At 43.9% G+C, this 14309-nt stretch overlaps 1 protein-coding gene across 1 annotated transcript in view; it reads right to left on the reverse strand.

Moving 5' to 3' along the window:
* LOC122945186 (ecto-ADP-ribosyltransferase 5-like) overlaps positions 1-14309 on the reverse strand; it is a 72995-nt gene that overhangs the window by 35287 nt on the left and 23399 nt on the right. Inside the window, exon 2 of the mRNA XM_044304132.1 lies at positions 1559-1617. Coding sequence (XP_044160067.1) covers positions 1559-1615 — 57 coding nt within the window. The 5' untranslated portion in view covers positions 1616-1617. The remainder of the gene's footprint in view (positions 1-1558; positions 1618-14309) is intronic.

Raw genomic sequence — 14309 nt, forward strand, 5'->3', positions numbered from 1 at the left:
GCCAATGATCCAGTTGGTCTTAATGGTTCACTGATCTGTTACAACTGGTCTTCCCTGTTTCCTGATCTGCTCCAGTTGAGCTTCCTTTTTCTATAATCTGCTCCAGTTGGTCTCCCCTGTTCTCTGATCTGCTCTAGCTGGTTTTATTTGTTCTCTGATCTGCTCCAGTTGGTCTTCTCTGTCATTTCATCTGTTCCAGTTGGTCTCCCCTGTACACTGACTTGCTCCAGTTAGTCTTCCCTGTTCCCTGATCTGCTCTAGTTCATCTTCCCTGTTCTCTGCTCTGCTCCAGTTCGTCTTCCGTGTACATATATCTGCTCCAGTTGGTCTTCCCTATTCCCTGATCTACTCCAGTTGGTCTTCCCTATTCTGCTCCAGTTGGTCTTCCCTGTTCCCTGATCTGCTCTAGTTGGTCTTTCTTGTACATTAATCTGCTTAAGTTGGTATTCCCTGTTCTGCTCCAGTTGGTCTTCCCTGTACATATATCTGCTCCAGTTGGTCTTTCCTGTTTTGCTTCAGTGGGTCTTCCCTGTTCTCTGATCTGCTCCAGTTGGTCTTCCCTGTTCCCTGATCTGCTCCAGTTGGTCTTCCCTGTTCCCTGATCTGCTCCAGTTGGTCTTCCCTGTTCCCTGATCTGCTCCAGTTGGTCTTCCCTGTTCCCTGATCTGCTCCAGTTGGTCTTCCCTGTTCCCTGATCTGCTCCAGTTGGTCTTCCCTGTTCCCTGATCTGCTCCAGTTGGTCTTCCCTGTTCCCTGATCTGCTCCAGTTGGTCTTCCCTGTTCCCTGATCTGCTCCAGTTGGTCTTCCCTGTTCCCTGATCTGCTCCAGTTGGTCTTCCCTGTTCCCTGATCTGCTCCAGTTGGTCTTCCCTGTTCCCTGATCTGCTCCAGTTGGTCTTCCCTGTTCCCTGATCTGCTCCAGTTGGTCTTCCCTGTTCCCTGATCTGCTCCAGTTGGTCTTCCTTGTACATATATCTGCTCCAGTTGGTCTTCCCTTATCTGCTTCAGTTGGTCTTCCCTGTTTCCTGATCTGCTTCAGTTGGTCTTCCCTGTTTCCTGATCTGCTTCAGTTGGTCTTCCCTGATCTGCTTCAGTTAGTATTCCCTGTACATATATCTGCTTCAGTTGGTCTTCCCTGTTCACTAATCTTCTCCTGAGGAATAACTGTTTCCAGGTTTTAAGGTTTCCATTTTCTGTCTCCTTGCCGATGGTGTAAGATTAGTCCGACTGTCTATCCCTGTACCGGACTGATCACAGGGGCTCTGGCTGGAGGATAGATCTGGTGCAGGGACGGACACTTCTCACTCACTCTATCACAACTATGGGTTTTCTTACTTTGAGAAATACTTTTAGACCAGAATTGTGGCACAATCTTAAGCTTGGCCCCTTTCCTGCAACGTTCAGCCCCTTTCTATTAAACTCCACTTCATTTTTATTAAGCCCCATCCCTTTTTGAACAAGTGTTGAATCCCTAGATGCACCAATTAGCTAAATATATTTAGGGAGATTTTGGGCTCAGACACATGGGTATATTAAACAATTGCAGCATGTCCTGTACCTGTAGACACTGAAAGGCGGCCAGAAGCCAGAAGATGACGCCAGTGAGACAAAGCATTTCTGCAAGACAAGAACAAATATATAAAATAAATCTGATATGTACCGTATACCAGTCATAATGAAGAGAGTGACAGGCTGTATTATATTCAGGAGCTGCAGTCTGCAAGCTTCACAGCTGAAATCTCCCAGCTCTAGATATGTAGTTAGATGATAGAATGATAAATCGATAGATAGATAGATAGATAGATAGATAATAGATTGAGGGCAAAATCATGAGCCAATCCTGATGCAAAATAGGGACCATGTAATAGAGGTCTTATGGCTGCTCCAAAGGCAGCATCCATTTTTTTTTGTTATTTTTCTGTTCTTCTGACAGGACAATAGTGCCCTGGAACAGAGTAAAGGGGGGGGGGGCAACAGCAGTGGCAGTAGCAGCACAAGATGGTGGGTAGCAGTAGGAGAAGATGGCAGCAGGTGTGTGGCATCAGGCGGCTGGCAGCAGGATGTGGGCAGAAGTAATGGGCCATGATTTCTCACAAAGTTCTGGTTCAATTCGTTTCTCTTCAATTTGCTCAACAATCCTGATGACCTATCCATTGAATACATCATCAACAATGTTTGTCGGGGATCTCAACCACTGCACGAGTCTCCACCAGGTTGGGTTGTAAGGGTACTTTCACACTAGCGTTATTCTTTTCCGGTATTGAAATCCAGTAAAGGGTCTAAATACCGGAAAAAAAACGCTTCCCTTCTGTCCTTTGTGAATGGAAATCAATCCGTCCAGTATACATCAGGATGTCTTCAGTTCCGTCCCTTGTACGGTATTTGACCGGACAAAATACAGCAGCATGCTGCAGTATATTTTACGGCCAAAATCCAGGAACACTACCGCACTTGCCGGATCCGGCATTAATTTCCATTGAACACCTAGTTTTCCGGAAATTGCTGAATCGCCGGATCCAGTTTTCCAGTCCGCGCATGCGCATTCTTTCTAGCTTTGAATAAATTAAATACCGGATCCGTTATTCCGGATGATACTGGAAAGACGAATCTGGTATTTCAATGAATATCTAAGATATCTGTTTGCACACGGATTTCCGGATCCGGCAGGCAGTTCCAGCAACAGAGCTGCCTGCCAGGTTCTAACAACGCTAGTGTGAAAGTACCCCAACACAGAGACTGTAGGCTACATAGCCCTTCCTACCATGTGGGTCTCTGAGGGACCACCATGTGCCGGAGCCTTCCCACCCATAGACATTAGCATGGATGCACCAGTCACTATAAAGGGACCACTGTTCAGCTTTGTGGGTCTCCATGACCACTACTTCTAACCTCTCATGGACCCCAACCTCCTAGGACCCCGACCATGCAATATGCCCATTGAATTATCACTATGCTACAACTAAAAAACTGTCTCAGCTGCCTAATCTCTGGCCCCCATACACGGTCTGTCAGTTCCCATGAAATTGGTATGTTCAGACAAAATGTATCTGATATTTTTCCAACTTTACTGTCAGTGCCCAAGATAGACGTCCTCTGTGTCCCGTGATCAACGTCCCGGACTGTCTTCTCAGCTCTCTGGTCCTCTTCTCAGCTCTCTGGGTCCTCTTCTCAGCTCTCTGGTCCTCTTCTCAGCTCTCTACCCCTCTTCTCTGCAATCTGATCATCTTCTCAGCTCTCTGCTCCTCTTCTCAGCTCTCTGCTCCTCTTCTCAGCTCTCTGCTCCTCTTCTCAGCTCTCTGCTCCTCTTCTCAGCTCTCTGCTCCTCTTCTCAGCTCTCTGCTCCTCTTCTCAGCTCTCTGCTTCTCTTCTCAGCTCTCTGCTTCTCTTCTCAGCTCTCTGCTCCTCTTCTCAGCTCTCTGCTCCTCTTCTCAGCTCTCTGCTCCTCTTCTCAGCTCTCTGCTCCTCTTCTCAGCTCTCTGCTCCTCTTCTCAGCTCTCTGCTCCTCTTCTCAGCTCTCTGCTCCTCTTCTCAGCTCTCTGCTCCTCTTCTCAGCTCTCTACTCCTCTTCTCAGCTCTCTACTCCTCTTCTCAGCTCTCTACTCCTCTTCTCAGCTCTCTGGGTCCTCTTTCAATGTTCTTTTATGCACCTACCATGTTGATCACGGTTAGCAGTGAATCAGGGTTCCACACCGAAGAGGGAGCATGAGAAAGGGAGACCACATCCAAGGGAGGTCAATGGCTGCAATGTGATCGAGCTGAAATGTGGGAGAAGTTATTAAAGCAGAAGGATCGAATGAAAGGGCCAATTAAAGATGAATTTTACAAATTTAAGTCCCTGTCACCTATGCAGAGCAGGGGTTTTCATTGCCAAAAATGGGTTAATGTCACCCACCAATGGAACAGATTCTTTTTAAAAATTTCGGTCCCTGTCACCTGTGCAGAGCAGGGGTTTTTATTCACGGCAAAAATTGTTAAATGTCAACCCAAGAATGTAACAGAAAAATTAGTGAAATGACATAAAATACGTACATATGGAGTAGGAGTGTGAGGAGGCGGTGGACGTAGCGATGTAGGTGGAAGCAGCGGTGGAGGAGTACAAGGTAGCCAACACTGGTTTTTGGTTTTAATTTTTATATTTTATTTATTTATTTTTATTAGGGTAGACTTCAAAAGAGTGTGAAATATCCAAAATACATGAATGAGCAATTGCGCTGCAGTATAACAATGACTGCTTAGTGCCGGTATACATGTCTATTCAGCACAAGGTACGGACAAGTCCTGAGAGATCCAGGCCTGGTTCATTGTAATGAACGTGAGCTTGTCCACGTTGGCTGTGGACAGGCGGCTGTGCTTGTCTGTGATGACGCCCCCTGCCGTGCTAAACACATGTTCAGATAATACACCGGCTGCAGGGCAGGCCAGCACCTCCAATGAGTAAAGGGCAAGCTCAGGCCATGTGCCCAATTTGGAGACCCAGAAGTTGAAGGGGGCAGAACCGTCAGTCAGTACATGTAGGCGTGTGCACACATACTGCTCCACCATGTTGGTGAAATGCTGCCTCCTGCAAAGACGTTACATATCAGCTGGTGGTGCTGGTTGTTGTGGCGTGCTGACAAAGCTTTTCCACATGTCGGCCATGCTAACCCTGCCTTCTGAGGTGCTGGCGGTGCCCCAGCTGTGTTGGCGACCTCTTCCTCTGCCTTCGCCTTGTGCTTCCACTGTGCCCCCGCTGTCAGGTGGGAATGCCACCAGCAGCGCGTCTACCAGCGTGCGCTTGTACTCGCATATTACCATCACGCTCCAGTGACGGAATTAAGGACGGTACGTTGTCCTTGTAACGGGGATCCAGCAGCGTGGCCACCCAGTAATCAGCACAAGTTAGAATGTGGGCAACTCGGCGGTCGTTGCGGAGACACTGCAGCATGTGTAACATCCCAGAGTATGTCACTAAAACTCTGTTTCCCTGCTATATGATGTTAAGTGTAAATGTGTTATCATCCTGTGTAATCTGACATTGTATTTTCCATTATATGGACTGTTTTATGTAAATTGCTGTAATTATTCCTGTACACCAGTAGGTGGCGGCAATATATGGGCAGTCTATAGAACAGTTTAGACCGGAATAGTCCATTCCAGTCTAGGCTCCCCTGTATGAGCAGAAGTGGGACGTTCCCATGTCCTGTATCATGAGGAGGAGTAGGAAGTCTAGGGTGTGTACCAGCCACCCCCTGTTGGGGTAGGTTGTGTTGATAGGAGCTCCCAGAACAAGGGATCCCAACCCTGGATCCAACCTCGGCTGAGGTCAGGATCCATCTTCCCAGCCTGAGTCATCTTCCTCAGCTGGTTGACCAGAGAAGCAGCCATCTCCAGCATCCAGGAAGAAGCATCCCCTGTGAGTCAAGCTGTGAGTACATTTTCCAAGTCCAGGAGAAGCCAAGTTCCTCCCCAGCTAGTCAGACCCATTACCAAGCAGAAGACAGACAGAGCAGAAGATAGATACCTTCCAGATCTATAGGCGTATGTACCAGAAGCAGAATAGATATAAATTCCTGCCACATATTGCCAAAACCTGCTGGGACCCAAGACTATGCTGTAACTTGTACGGATTCAAAGCTGCCATTAAGTAAAGACGAGTTGGACGATATTTCCTGTCTGGATCTCAATTATTCCATCAAAACTCCTATTAACAACACTCGTTTTGTTGCATGTGAGCCGGGATCCAGGAGTCCAGCCGTACCAAGGTAGGAGACACCGTTGACACCATACCCATTATACAGAGACACTATCCCCCTCTGGCATTCCTCACCTGGTATATGAGCTATAACATCTTAAAGGGCCCTGCAACAGTACCTGCGCAAGCTGCAACTGGCGTCACAAACTATTACACATTTATACTGACCCACTGCATAGCAACCCCACTGACCCAGTGTCCTGCTCATTGCACATGTAATCGCCCATGTGTGCCAGGCTGCCCAGAGGCAACGACAAGCTGTCCTCTGTGGGAGGTGTATCGTCTGTGTCCTCTGTTTCCCCCCAGCCACGCATCAGTGATGGCAATGAGCTGGTCTGGGTGCCACCCCGCTGTGAACATGGTTCCTCCTCCTCCATCTCCTCCTCATCATCCACCTCGTCATCCTCCAGAACTGTGCCCTGGCTGGACAATTGTGTACCTGCGACGCCAGGGAACTCCTTGGAGCTGGCTTTGGTGTGCTCGGTCCCTTGCTGCGGTGGGCAGTAGCAGGCGTACTGTCTAGGGGACGGCCGCTCCGCTTTTGCACCCTGCTCCCTCCTCTGCTGTGCTGGTGTCTCTGTGCGACCACCGCCTCTAACTCCGAACTACATCGGTCACTCGCATGACCTTGATTCCATGCGGGATCGAGGGCCTCATCGTCCTCCACATCATCTTCCACCCAGTCTTCACCCATGCCCTCTTTGTCGGTCTGCACACTGAAAGCCCCAGCAGTTGGCACCTGTGTTTCGTCATCATCCGAGATGTGCTGCGATGGTCCTCCCATGTACTCATCTTGAAGCATAAGTGGTTGGGCATCGGTGCACACAATCTCTTCCACTTCTGGGGCAGGGCTAGGTGGATGGCCCTGGGAAAGCCTGCTAACAGAGTCATCAAAAAGCAGAAGAGACTGCTGCATGACTTGGGGCTCAGACTGCTTGGCTGATTTTCAAGGGGGTGAGGTGAAAGACTGATGGACATCGGCTGCAGGTGCCAACTGTGGTCTTTCAGCAGGAGACTGGGTGGGAGACAATGTGAAGGAACTGGATCCACTGTCAGCAACCCAATCTACTATCGCCTGTACTTGTTCTGGCCTCACCATTCGTAGAGCAGCATTAGGCCCGACCAAATACCGCTGCAGGTTCTGTCGCCTACTCGCACCCGATGAAGGGGTTTCACTTGTGCGTGTAGCTGGCACAGATCGACCACGTCCTCTCCCTGCAACAGGAGCTCCGCCAGCAGCACCACGACCTGGGCCACGTCCCTTATTTGACGCTCTCCTCATATTTCTCAAATTTAGGATCTTGCCCAAAATGGGTGTTTTTTTAATAACAGAATAGAACAACAGTATTTAAAGGGTGTATCTCACAATGTCATATGCAGCAAAGGCTGAGAAATTAAGATTTTTGCACTAAATGTGTGTTTTTTTTAATACCAGAATATGAAAGCTGTATATAGCGCTTAAATTTCACACGTGCAGATGCAGCAAGGGCTGTAAAATAGTGTATTTTGCCCAAAAAGGGTGTTTTTTAAAATCCTGATTATTACTGCAGTATTTCAAGCTTGGATTTGAATGTGACAAAAGCTCAGATGCTGTGCTGGTGCACTGAGCTCGCATAAAACGGCCGCCGCCGCCTCCCACCTAACTAACAGGCGGATAAAAGTTGTTTTTCTCTGTCACAGGGCTCAGGGCAGGGTAAAAAGATTGTGCACTGCACCCACACAACTAAATCCATGTAGATCGCACTTCAGATTAAAGATTCTCTCCTATTCTTTCCCTCACAGCAGCAGCATCCTCTCCCTACACTAGTAACAGCAGCAGCATCCTCTCCCTACACTAGTAACAGCAGCAGCATCCTCTCCCTACACTAGTAACAGCAGCAGCATCCTCTCCCTACACTAGTAACAGCAGCAGCATCCTCTCCCTACACTAGTAACAGCAGCAGCATCCTCTCCCTACACTAGTAACAGCAGCAGCATCCTCTCCCTACACTAGTAACAGCAGCAGCATCCTCTCCCTACACTAGTAACAGCAGCAGCATCCTCTCCCTACACTACTATCAGCGCAGTGAAGGGTGGCGCTACGTGACTCAGTTTTGGATCTGATCAATGGTCAGTAAAGTTCATGTGCTGGTCCAAATTATAGAAGTAGTTTTACAGGCCTGGAGAGAAATGACACTGACCACGCAGGTGGGAGTCAACGCATATTGCTGGTTTATTGCCGAACAGCAGACAGTATATAGGACAGGAAGGAGGGGGGTGTAAGGTGGCGTATATATTTTCTATTGGCTATAAACTCTGTATCTTCTGCCACATCTACGTGCAAGAGGAAGTTCTCCCCTCCCCCTTCCAGATAGAGGAAGCTGCTACTTTCTGTCTATTTGAAGCTGCTTGCTTGAGCTGAACGGAAACCGTCTTGTGACACATGATAAAGCAAAGAGCAAGATTTTTGTTCTAGGCGTTGGCTGGGTGCCTGATCGCCACTTTAACTATAGTATAGTTCTCAACAAGCAAGTATCCACTTTGTCTCAATATTCCATAACACTATAGGGTTCTATATTGCATACTCTGGGGTGCTGTATACTATAGGGTGCTATACTGCATACTGTGGGGTGCTGTATACTATAGGGTGCTATACTGCATACTCTGGGGTGCTGTATACTATAGGGTGCTATACTGCATACTGTGGGGAGCTGTATACTACAGGGTGCTATACTGTATACTGTGGGGAGCTGTATACTACAGGGTGCTATACTGTATACTGTGGGGAGCTGTATACTGTAGGGAGCTATACTGCATACTGTGGGGAGCTGTATACTGTAGGGAGCTATACTGCATACTGTGAGGTGCTGTATACTGTAGGGAGCTATACTGTATACTGTAGGGAGCTATACTGCATACTGTGGGGAGCTGTATACTGTATACTGTGGGGTGCTGTATACTATAGGGTGCTATACTGTATACTGTGAGGTGCTGTATACTATAGGGTGCTATACTGTATACTGTGAGGTGCTGTATACTATAGGGTGCTATACTGCATACTGTGGGGTTCTGTATACTATAGGGTGCTATACTGTATAGTGTTGGGTGCTGTATACTATAGGGTGCTATACTGTGGGGTGCTGTATACTATGGGGTGCTATACTGCATACTGTGGGGTGCTGTATACTATAGGGTGCTATACAGTAAAAAGTTAAGGAAGGATCCCGGAGACAAATAAATCCTCTTTCAGCTCTTCTTTATTAATTTATAAACAGTAGACAGACATCACCATCAGGTACACGGCAGGATGACGCGTTTCGGGTGAGTACCCTTAGTCGTAACAAATAGCTGAGTGTGGCCCCTCAATATAAAGGGATTGAAGACAACCCTCCCCCATTAGGGGCGAACTGTTTTCAAGCAACATTACTTGCTACACACTCAGACACCTTTTTTCGTTTTTTACCTTGATCAAATGGTAATTAGCAGCACACTGTGTGGACATTCCCCCCGCTTGTTAACCCCCGGTTGTCCCGTGTATTCATTCCGCAGGAATACCGCACAGTGTGAATACTTCATCGATTCATCAATTAAAAACAAATAATATGTATAAAAACTAAATACAGAAAATGTAGTAACAAATAATATGGCCTACTGCCTTTCGGCACAAAACTGATTGATTATACGGTACCAGCAACCCCAGATCGGACTCGTCTGACTTTTTGATAATGAGTAACAAGGTAGGAGTAGAAATACAATGGCTCCACCGTCCTAATAACAGGCTTACACTTGCAAATAGTAAAGATTAGATACATATATCAGATGGAAAGGGCTGGTTGTCAAAAAAAATCATGGGTGCATATTGTTAGGATTTACCATGCACAATCGGGGTAAATGAAAGAAACTATCCTATCTGACCAGCGTTCTAGTACGTGGATGAACAGAGATGCATGCAAGTCCAGGAAATAAAAGTTTCTACGTATCATATACCAATGCAAGGATCTTAATAAACTGTCCCATTACATTAAGAGTGATATGATGTGCATCAGAAGCATACCCACCAAGATATTGATTAGATGAACATAAAATATTAATGGTGATATACAGTAAGCAATACGCAATAATGACAACCCACTGGGTGTACCCAGAATTTTACTGATAAATGTATATAAGTTCTTTCTTGAGATTGAGACCTACTGGAACCCTAGTGCCCAGTCTAAAGATCCAGTAGGCCTCACGAAGGAGAATCTTCTTCCGATGGTCACCGCCCCTTTTCGGAGCCAATACTCGCTCAATGGCATAAGCCTGAAAGAATGACACCTGGCGAGCATGTACCTGTATAAAGTGCCTTGCTATATTTGAAATATTCAAGATATTAGGGTTGCTGATATAATTGAGATGTTCAAGTACTCGACTTTTAAACTTGCGAGCTGTGCTTCCCACATACATCAGGTCACAATGTGTGCATCGAATGACATAAATAACACCCTCCGTGTTACAATTGATGTACGTACGTATCGGAAAACTGTATGAATGATCCGCATTATCAAATGATCTCGTAGGGAGCACATGGTTGCAAGTTTTACAGCGATTATTACCACATCTTGTAAATCCCTTATAAATAGGCCAGCTTGGCTTTATATTGGTTCCACTGCAGCTGGCAGTGTAGAGAGACGGGGACAGCGAACAGGACAGGGTAGGGGCCTTTCTAGAGACAATTCTGCAACCTGATTTAAGTGCTTGATATAAAATTTTGTCGTCAAACAAAATGGGTAAGCACTTTTTTATTGCAGAACTGATTGTATTAAATTCAGTACTGTATGTCAAGGAAAGAGTGGGAATACTGTCCCGACAACCGTTTACCCGTGTCTCCACATTGTCAGCAGGAGTTTTATTCAACTTATGTTTTGGTTTCCCAAACAACATATCTTTTCTCTCCTTTTGCAGTGCCATCTCTTTTCCTCTATTAATCATCCAGTCTGGATAGTTTCTCTCCCTCAATCTTTTTTTCACCCTGTCAAGTTCATCCTCTAATCCGTCCATTCCACTACAATTTCTGACAGCACGAGTAAATTCACCTACGGGGATTGCTCTGACGGTATGTATTGGATGATGACTCTTGGCGTTCAGTATGGAATTTCCTGACACCTCTTTCCTATAAGGGTGCTATACTGTGGGGTGCCGTATACTATAGGGTGCTATACTGTATACTGTGCAGGGCTCCAGATGGCAACCAAAATAGTCGCCAATGCGACTTAATATTGCAAAATGGCGACAAGACTTTGTAGTCTTGTCGCCATTTGTGCCTAGACCCTCCGCTGCTCTGCCGCTTTCACACACGAGTTACTGACATGGGACGTGCTGCGGGTGCCGGCCATATCCCATACCCGGCACCCATGACTGCGCGCTGCGATCCGCCGCTATTAACCCGTCAGGTGCGGCACATGATTGGTTAATTGTGGCGTATCGCAGCGCGCAGTCATGGGTGCCGGCTATGGGATATGGCCGGCACCCGCAGCCTGCGTTTGTATTCAGGCATAAAGTATATTAATTGGTGGCGCAGTGTGCCCCCCCCCCCCAGTATTATAACTATTATAATCATTGGTGGCAGTGGCCAGAGGGTCCCCTCCTCTTTATTGGTGGCAGTGGCAGCTTGTGATCGGAGCCCCAGCAGTGTAATCCTGGGTCTCCGATCGGTTACCATGACAGACAGGACGCTGCTGAAGCCCTGACTGCCATAGTCTGCTCCCTGCTGCTGTGTGCACTATGCCCAGGGCAGTAGGGACAGTGTGAAGTCCTATTCACCCTAATAGAGATCTATCAGGGTGAATACGACAAGGGATGAAAAGATCCCAGGTCCAGCCCCTAAGGGGGAAATAGTTATTAAATATAAAGTAAAAAAATATATATACATTATAAATCACCCCATTTCCCAATTTTACATATAAAATATCTAAAAAATAAATAAATATTACATATCGCCACACCCAAAAAAGCTCAAGCTTCAAAGAGACAGAAAGCAGCAGCTTCCCCTCTCTGGAAGGGGGGGGGGGACTTCCTCTTGTCACTTAGATGTGGTGCCACAGTTCAGACTATAACCCGTCTGTAGGTGTTGATTTGTATAAGGTGGCAAATTCTAGTACTCCATCTCACAGGCGGCCTCCCTTATAACGTAGCTTTTCATATTATATAAAATATACAAAGGAACCCTCCAACATAGAACAAAATAATGAACAAACACAAAACCTGGAGCAATAGCGCTGGGGTAATAATTGATATTCGGGTTAGTAATAAGCTATGGGCTCTCTCCCTGTAGCTGACCCTCTCACTATTTATACCCTGCCTAAAAATAGAACAGCCCCCCCCCCCCCTGTATCGGGAACCTCCTGGATGCCCTAGGATGGCCCTGATTAGTATGCTATCCCATTAATAAACCATTATTAGGATACCTAGCGACCGATTGCAAAAAACAAAGACAGATATACTATAGAAAGTACAGATATACTATAGAAAGTACAGATATACTATAGAAAGTACAGATATACTATAGAAAGTACAGATAAACTATAGAAAGTACAGATATACTATAGAAAGCACAGATATACTATAGAAAGTACAGATATACTATAGAAAGTACAGATATACTATAGAAAGTGCAGATATACTATAGAAAGCACAGATATACTATAGAAAGTACAGATATACTATAGAAAGTACAGATAAACTATAGAAAGTACAGATATACTATAGAAAGCACAGATAAACTATAGAAAGCGCAGATATACTATAGAAAGTACAGATATACTATAGAAAGTACAGATATACTATAGAAAGTACAGATATATTATAGAAAGTACAGATAAACTATAGAAAGTACAGATATACTATAGAAAGTACAGATATACTATAGAAAAGTACAGATAAACTATAGAAAGCACAGATATACTATAGAAAGTACAGATATACTATAGAAAGTACAGATAAACTATAGAAAGTACAGATATATTATAGAAAGTACAGATAAACTATAGAAAGTACAGATATACTATAGAAAAGTACAGATAAACTATAGAAAGTACAGATATACTATAGAAAGCATAGATATACTATAGAAAGCGCAGATATACTATAGAAAGTGCAGATATACTATAGAAAGTACAGATATACTATAGAAAAGTACAGATATACTATAGAAAGTACAGATATACTATAGACAGTACAGATATACTATAGAAAGTGCAGATATACTATAGAAAGTACAGATATACTATAGAAAGTACAGATATACTATAGTAAAGTACAGATATACTATAGAAAGTGCAGATATACTATAGAAAAGTACAGATAAACTATAGAAAGTACAGATATACTATAGAAAGCATAGATATACTATAGAAAGCGCAGATAAACTATAGAAAGCACAGATATACTATAGAAAGTACAGATATACTATAGAAAAGTACAGATATACTATAGAAAGTACAGATATACTATAGACAGTACAGATATACTATAGAAAGTGCAGATATACTATAGAAAGTACAGATATACTATAGAAAGTGCAGATATACTATAGAAAGTGCAGATATACTATAGAAAGTACAGATATACTATAGACAGTACAGATATACTATAGAAAGTGCAGATATACTATAGAAAGTACAGATATACTATAGAAAGTGCAGATATACTATAGAAAGTACAGATATACTATAGAAAGTGCAGATAAACTATAGAAAGTGCAGATATACTATAGAAAGTACAGATAAACTATAGAAAGTACAGAAAAACTATAGAAAGTGCAGATATACTATAGAAAGTACAGATATACTATAGAAAGTGCAGATATACTATAGAAAGTGCAGATAAACTATAGAAAGTGCAGATATACTATAGAAAGTGCAGATATACTATAGAAAGTACAGATAAACTATAGAAAGTACAGATATACTATAGAAAGCGCAGATATACTATAGAAAGCGCAGATATACTATAGAAAGTGCAGATATACTATAGAAAGTGCAGATATACTATAGAAAAGTACAGATAAACTATAGAAAGCACAGATATACTATAGAAAGCGCAGATATACTATAGAAAGTGCAGATATACTATAGAAAGCACAGATATACTATAGAAAGTGCAGATAAACTATAGAAAGCACAGATATACTATAGAAAGTACAGATATACTATAGAAAGTACAGATATACTATAGAAAGTGCAGATATACTATAGAAAGCGCAGATATACTATAGAAAGTACAGATGTACTATAGAAAGTGCAGATAAACTATAGAAAGCGCAGATATACTATAGAAAAGTACAGATAAACTATAGAAAGCACAGATATACTATAGAAAGCGCAGATATACTATAGAAAGTGCAGATATACTATAGAAAGCACAGATATACTATAGAAAGTGCAGATAAACTATAGAAAGCACAGATATACTATAGAAAGTACAGATAAACTATAGAAAGTACAGATATACTATAGAAAGTGCAGATATACTATAGAAAGTACAGATATACTATAGAAAGTGCAGATATACTATAGAAAGTACAGATATACTATAGAAAGTACAGATATACTATAGAAAG

This window comes from Bufo gargarizans, chromosome 1, assembly GCF_014858855.1.
Source record: "Bufo gargarizans isolate SCDJY-AF-19 chromosome 1, ASM1485885v1, whole genome shotgun sequence".
Classification (NCBI taxonomy): Eukaryota; Metazoa; Chordata; class Amphibia; order Anura; family Bufonidae; genus Bufo; species Bufo gargarizans.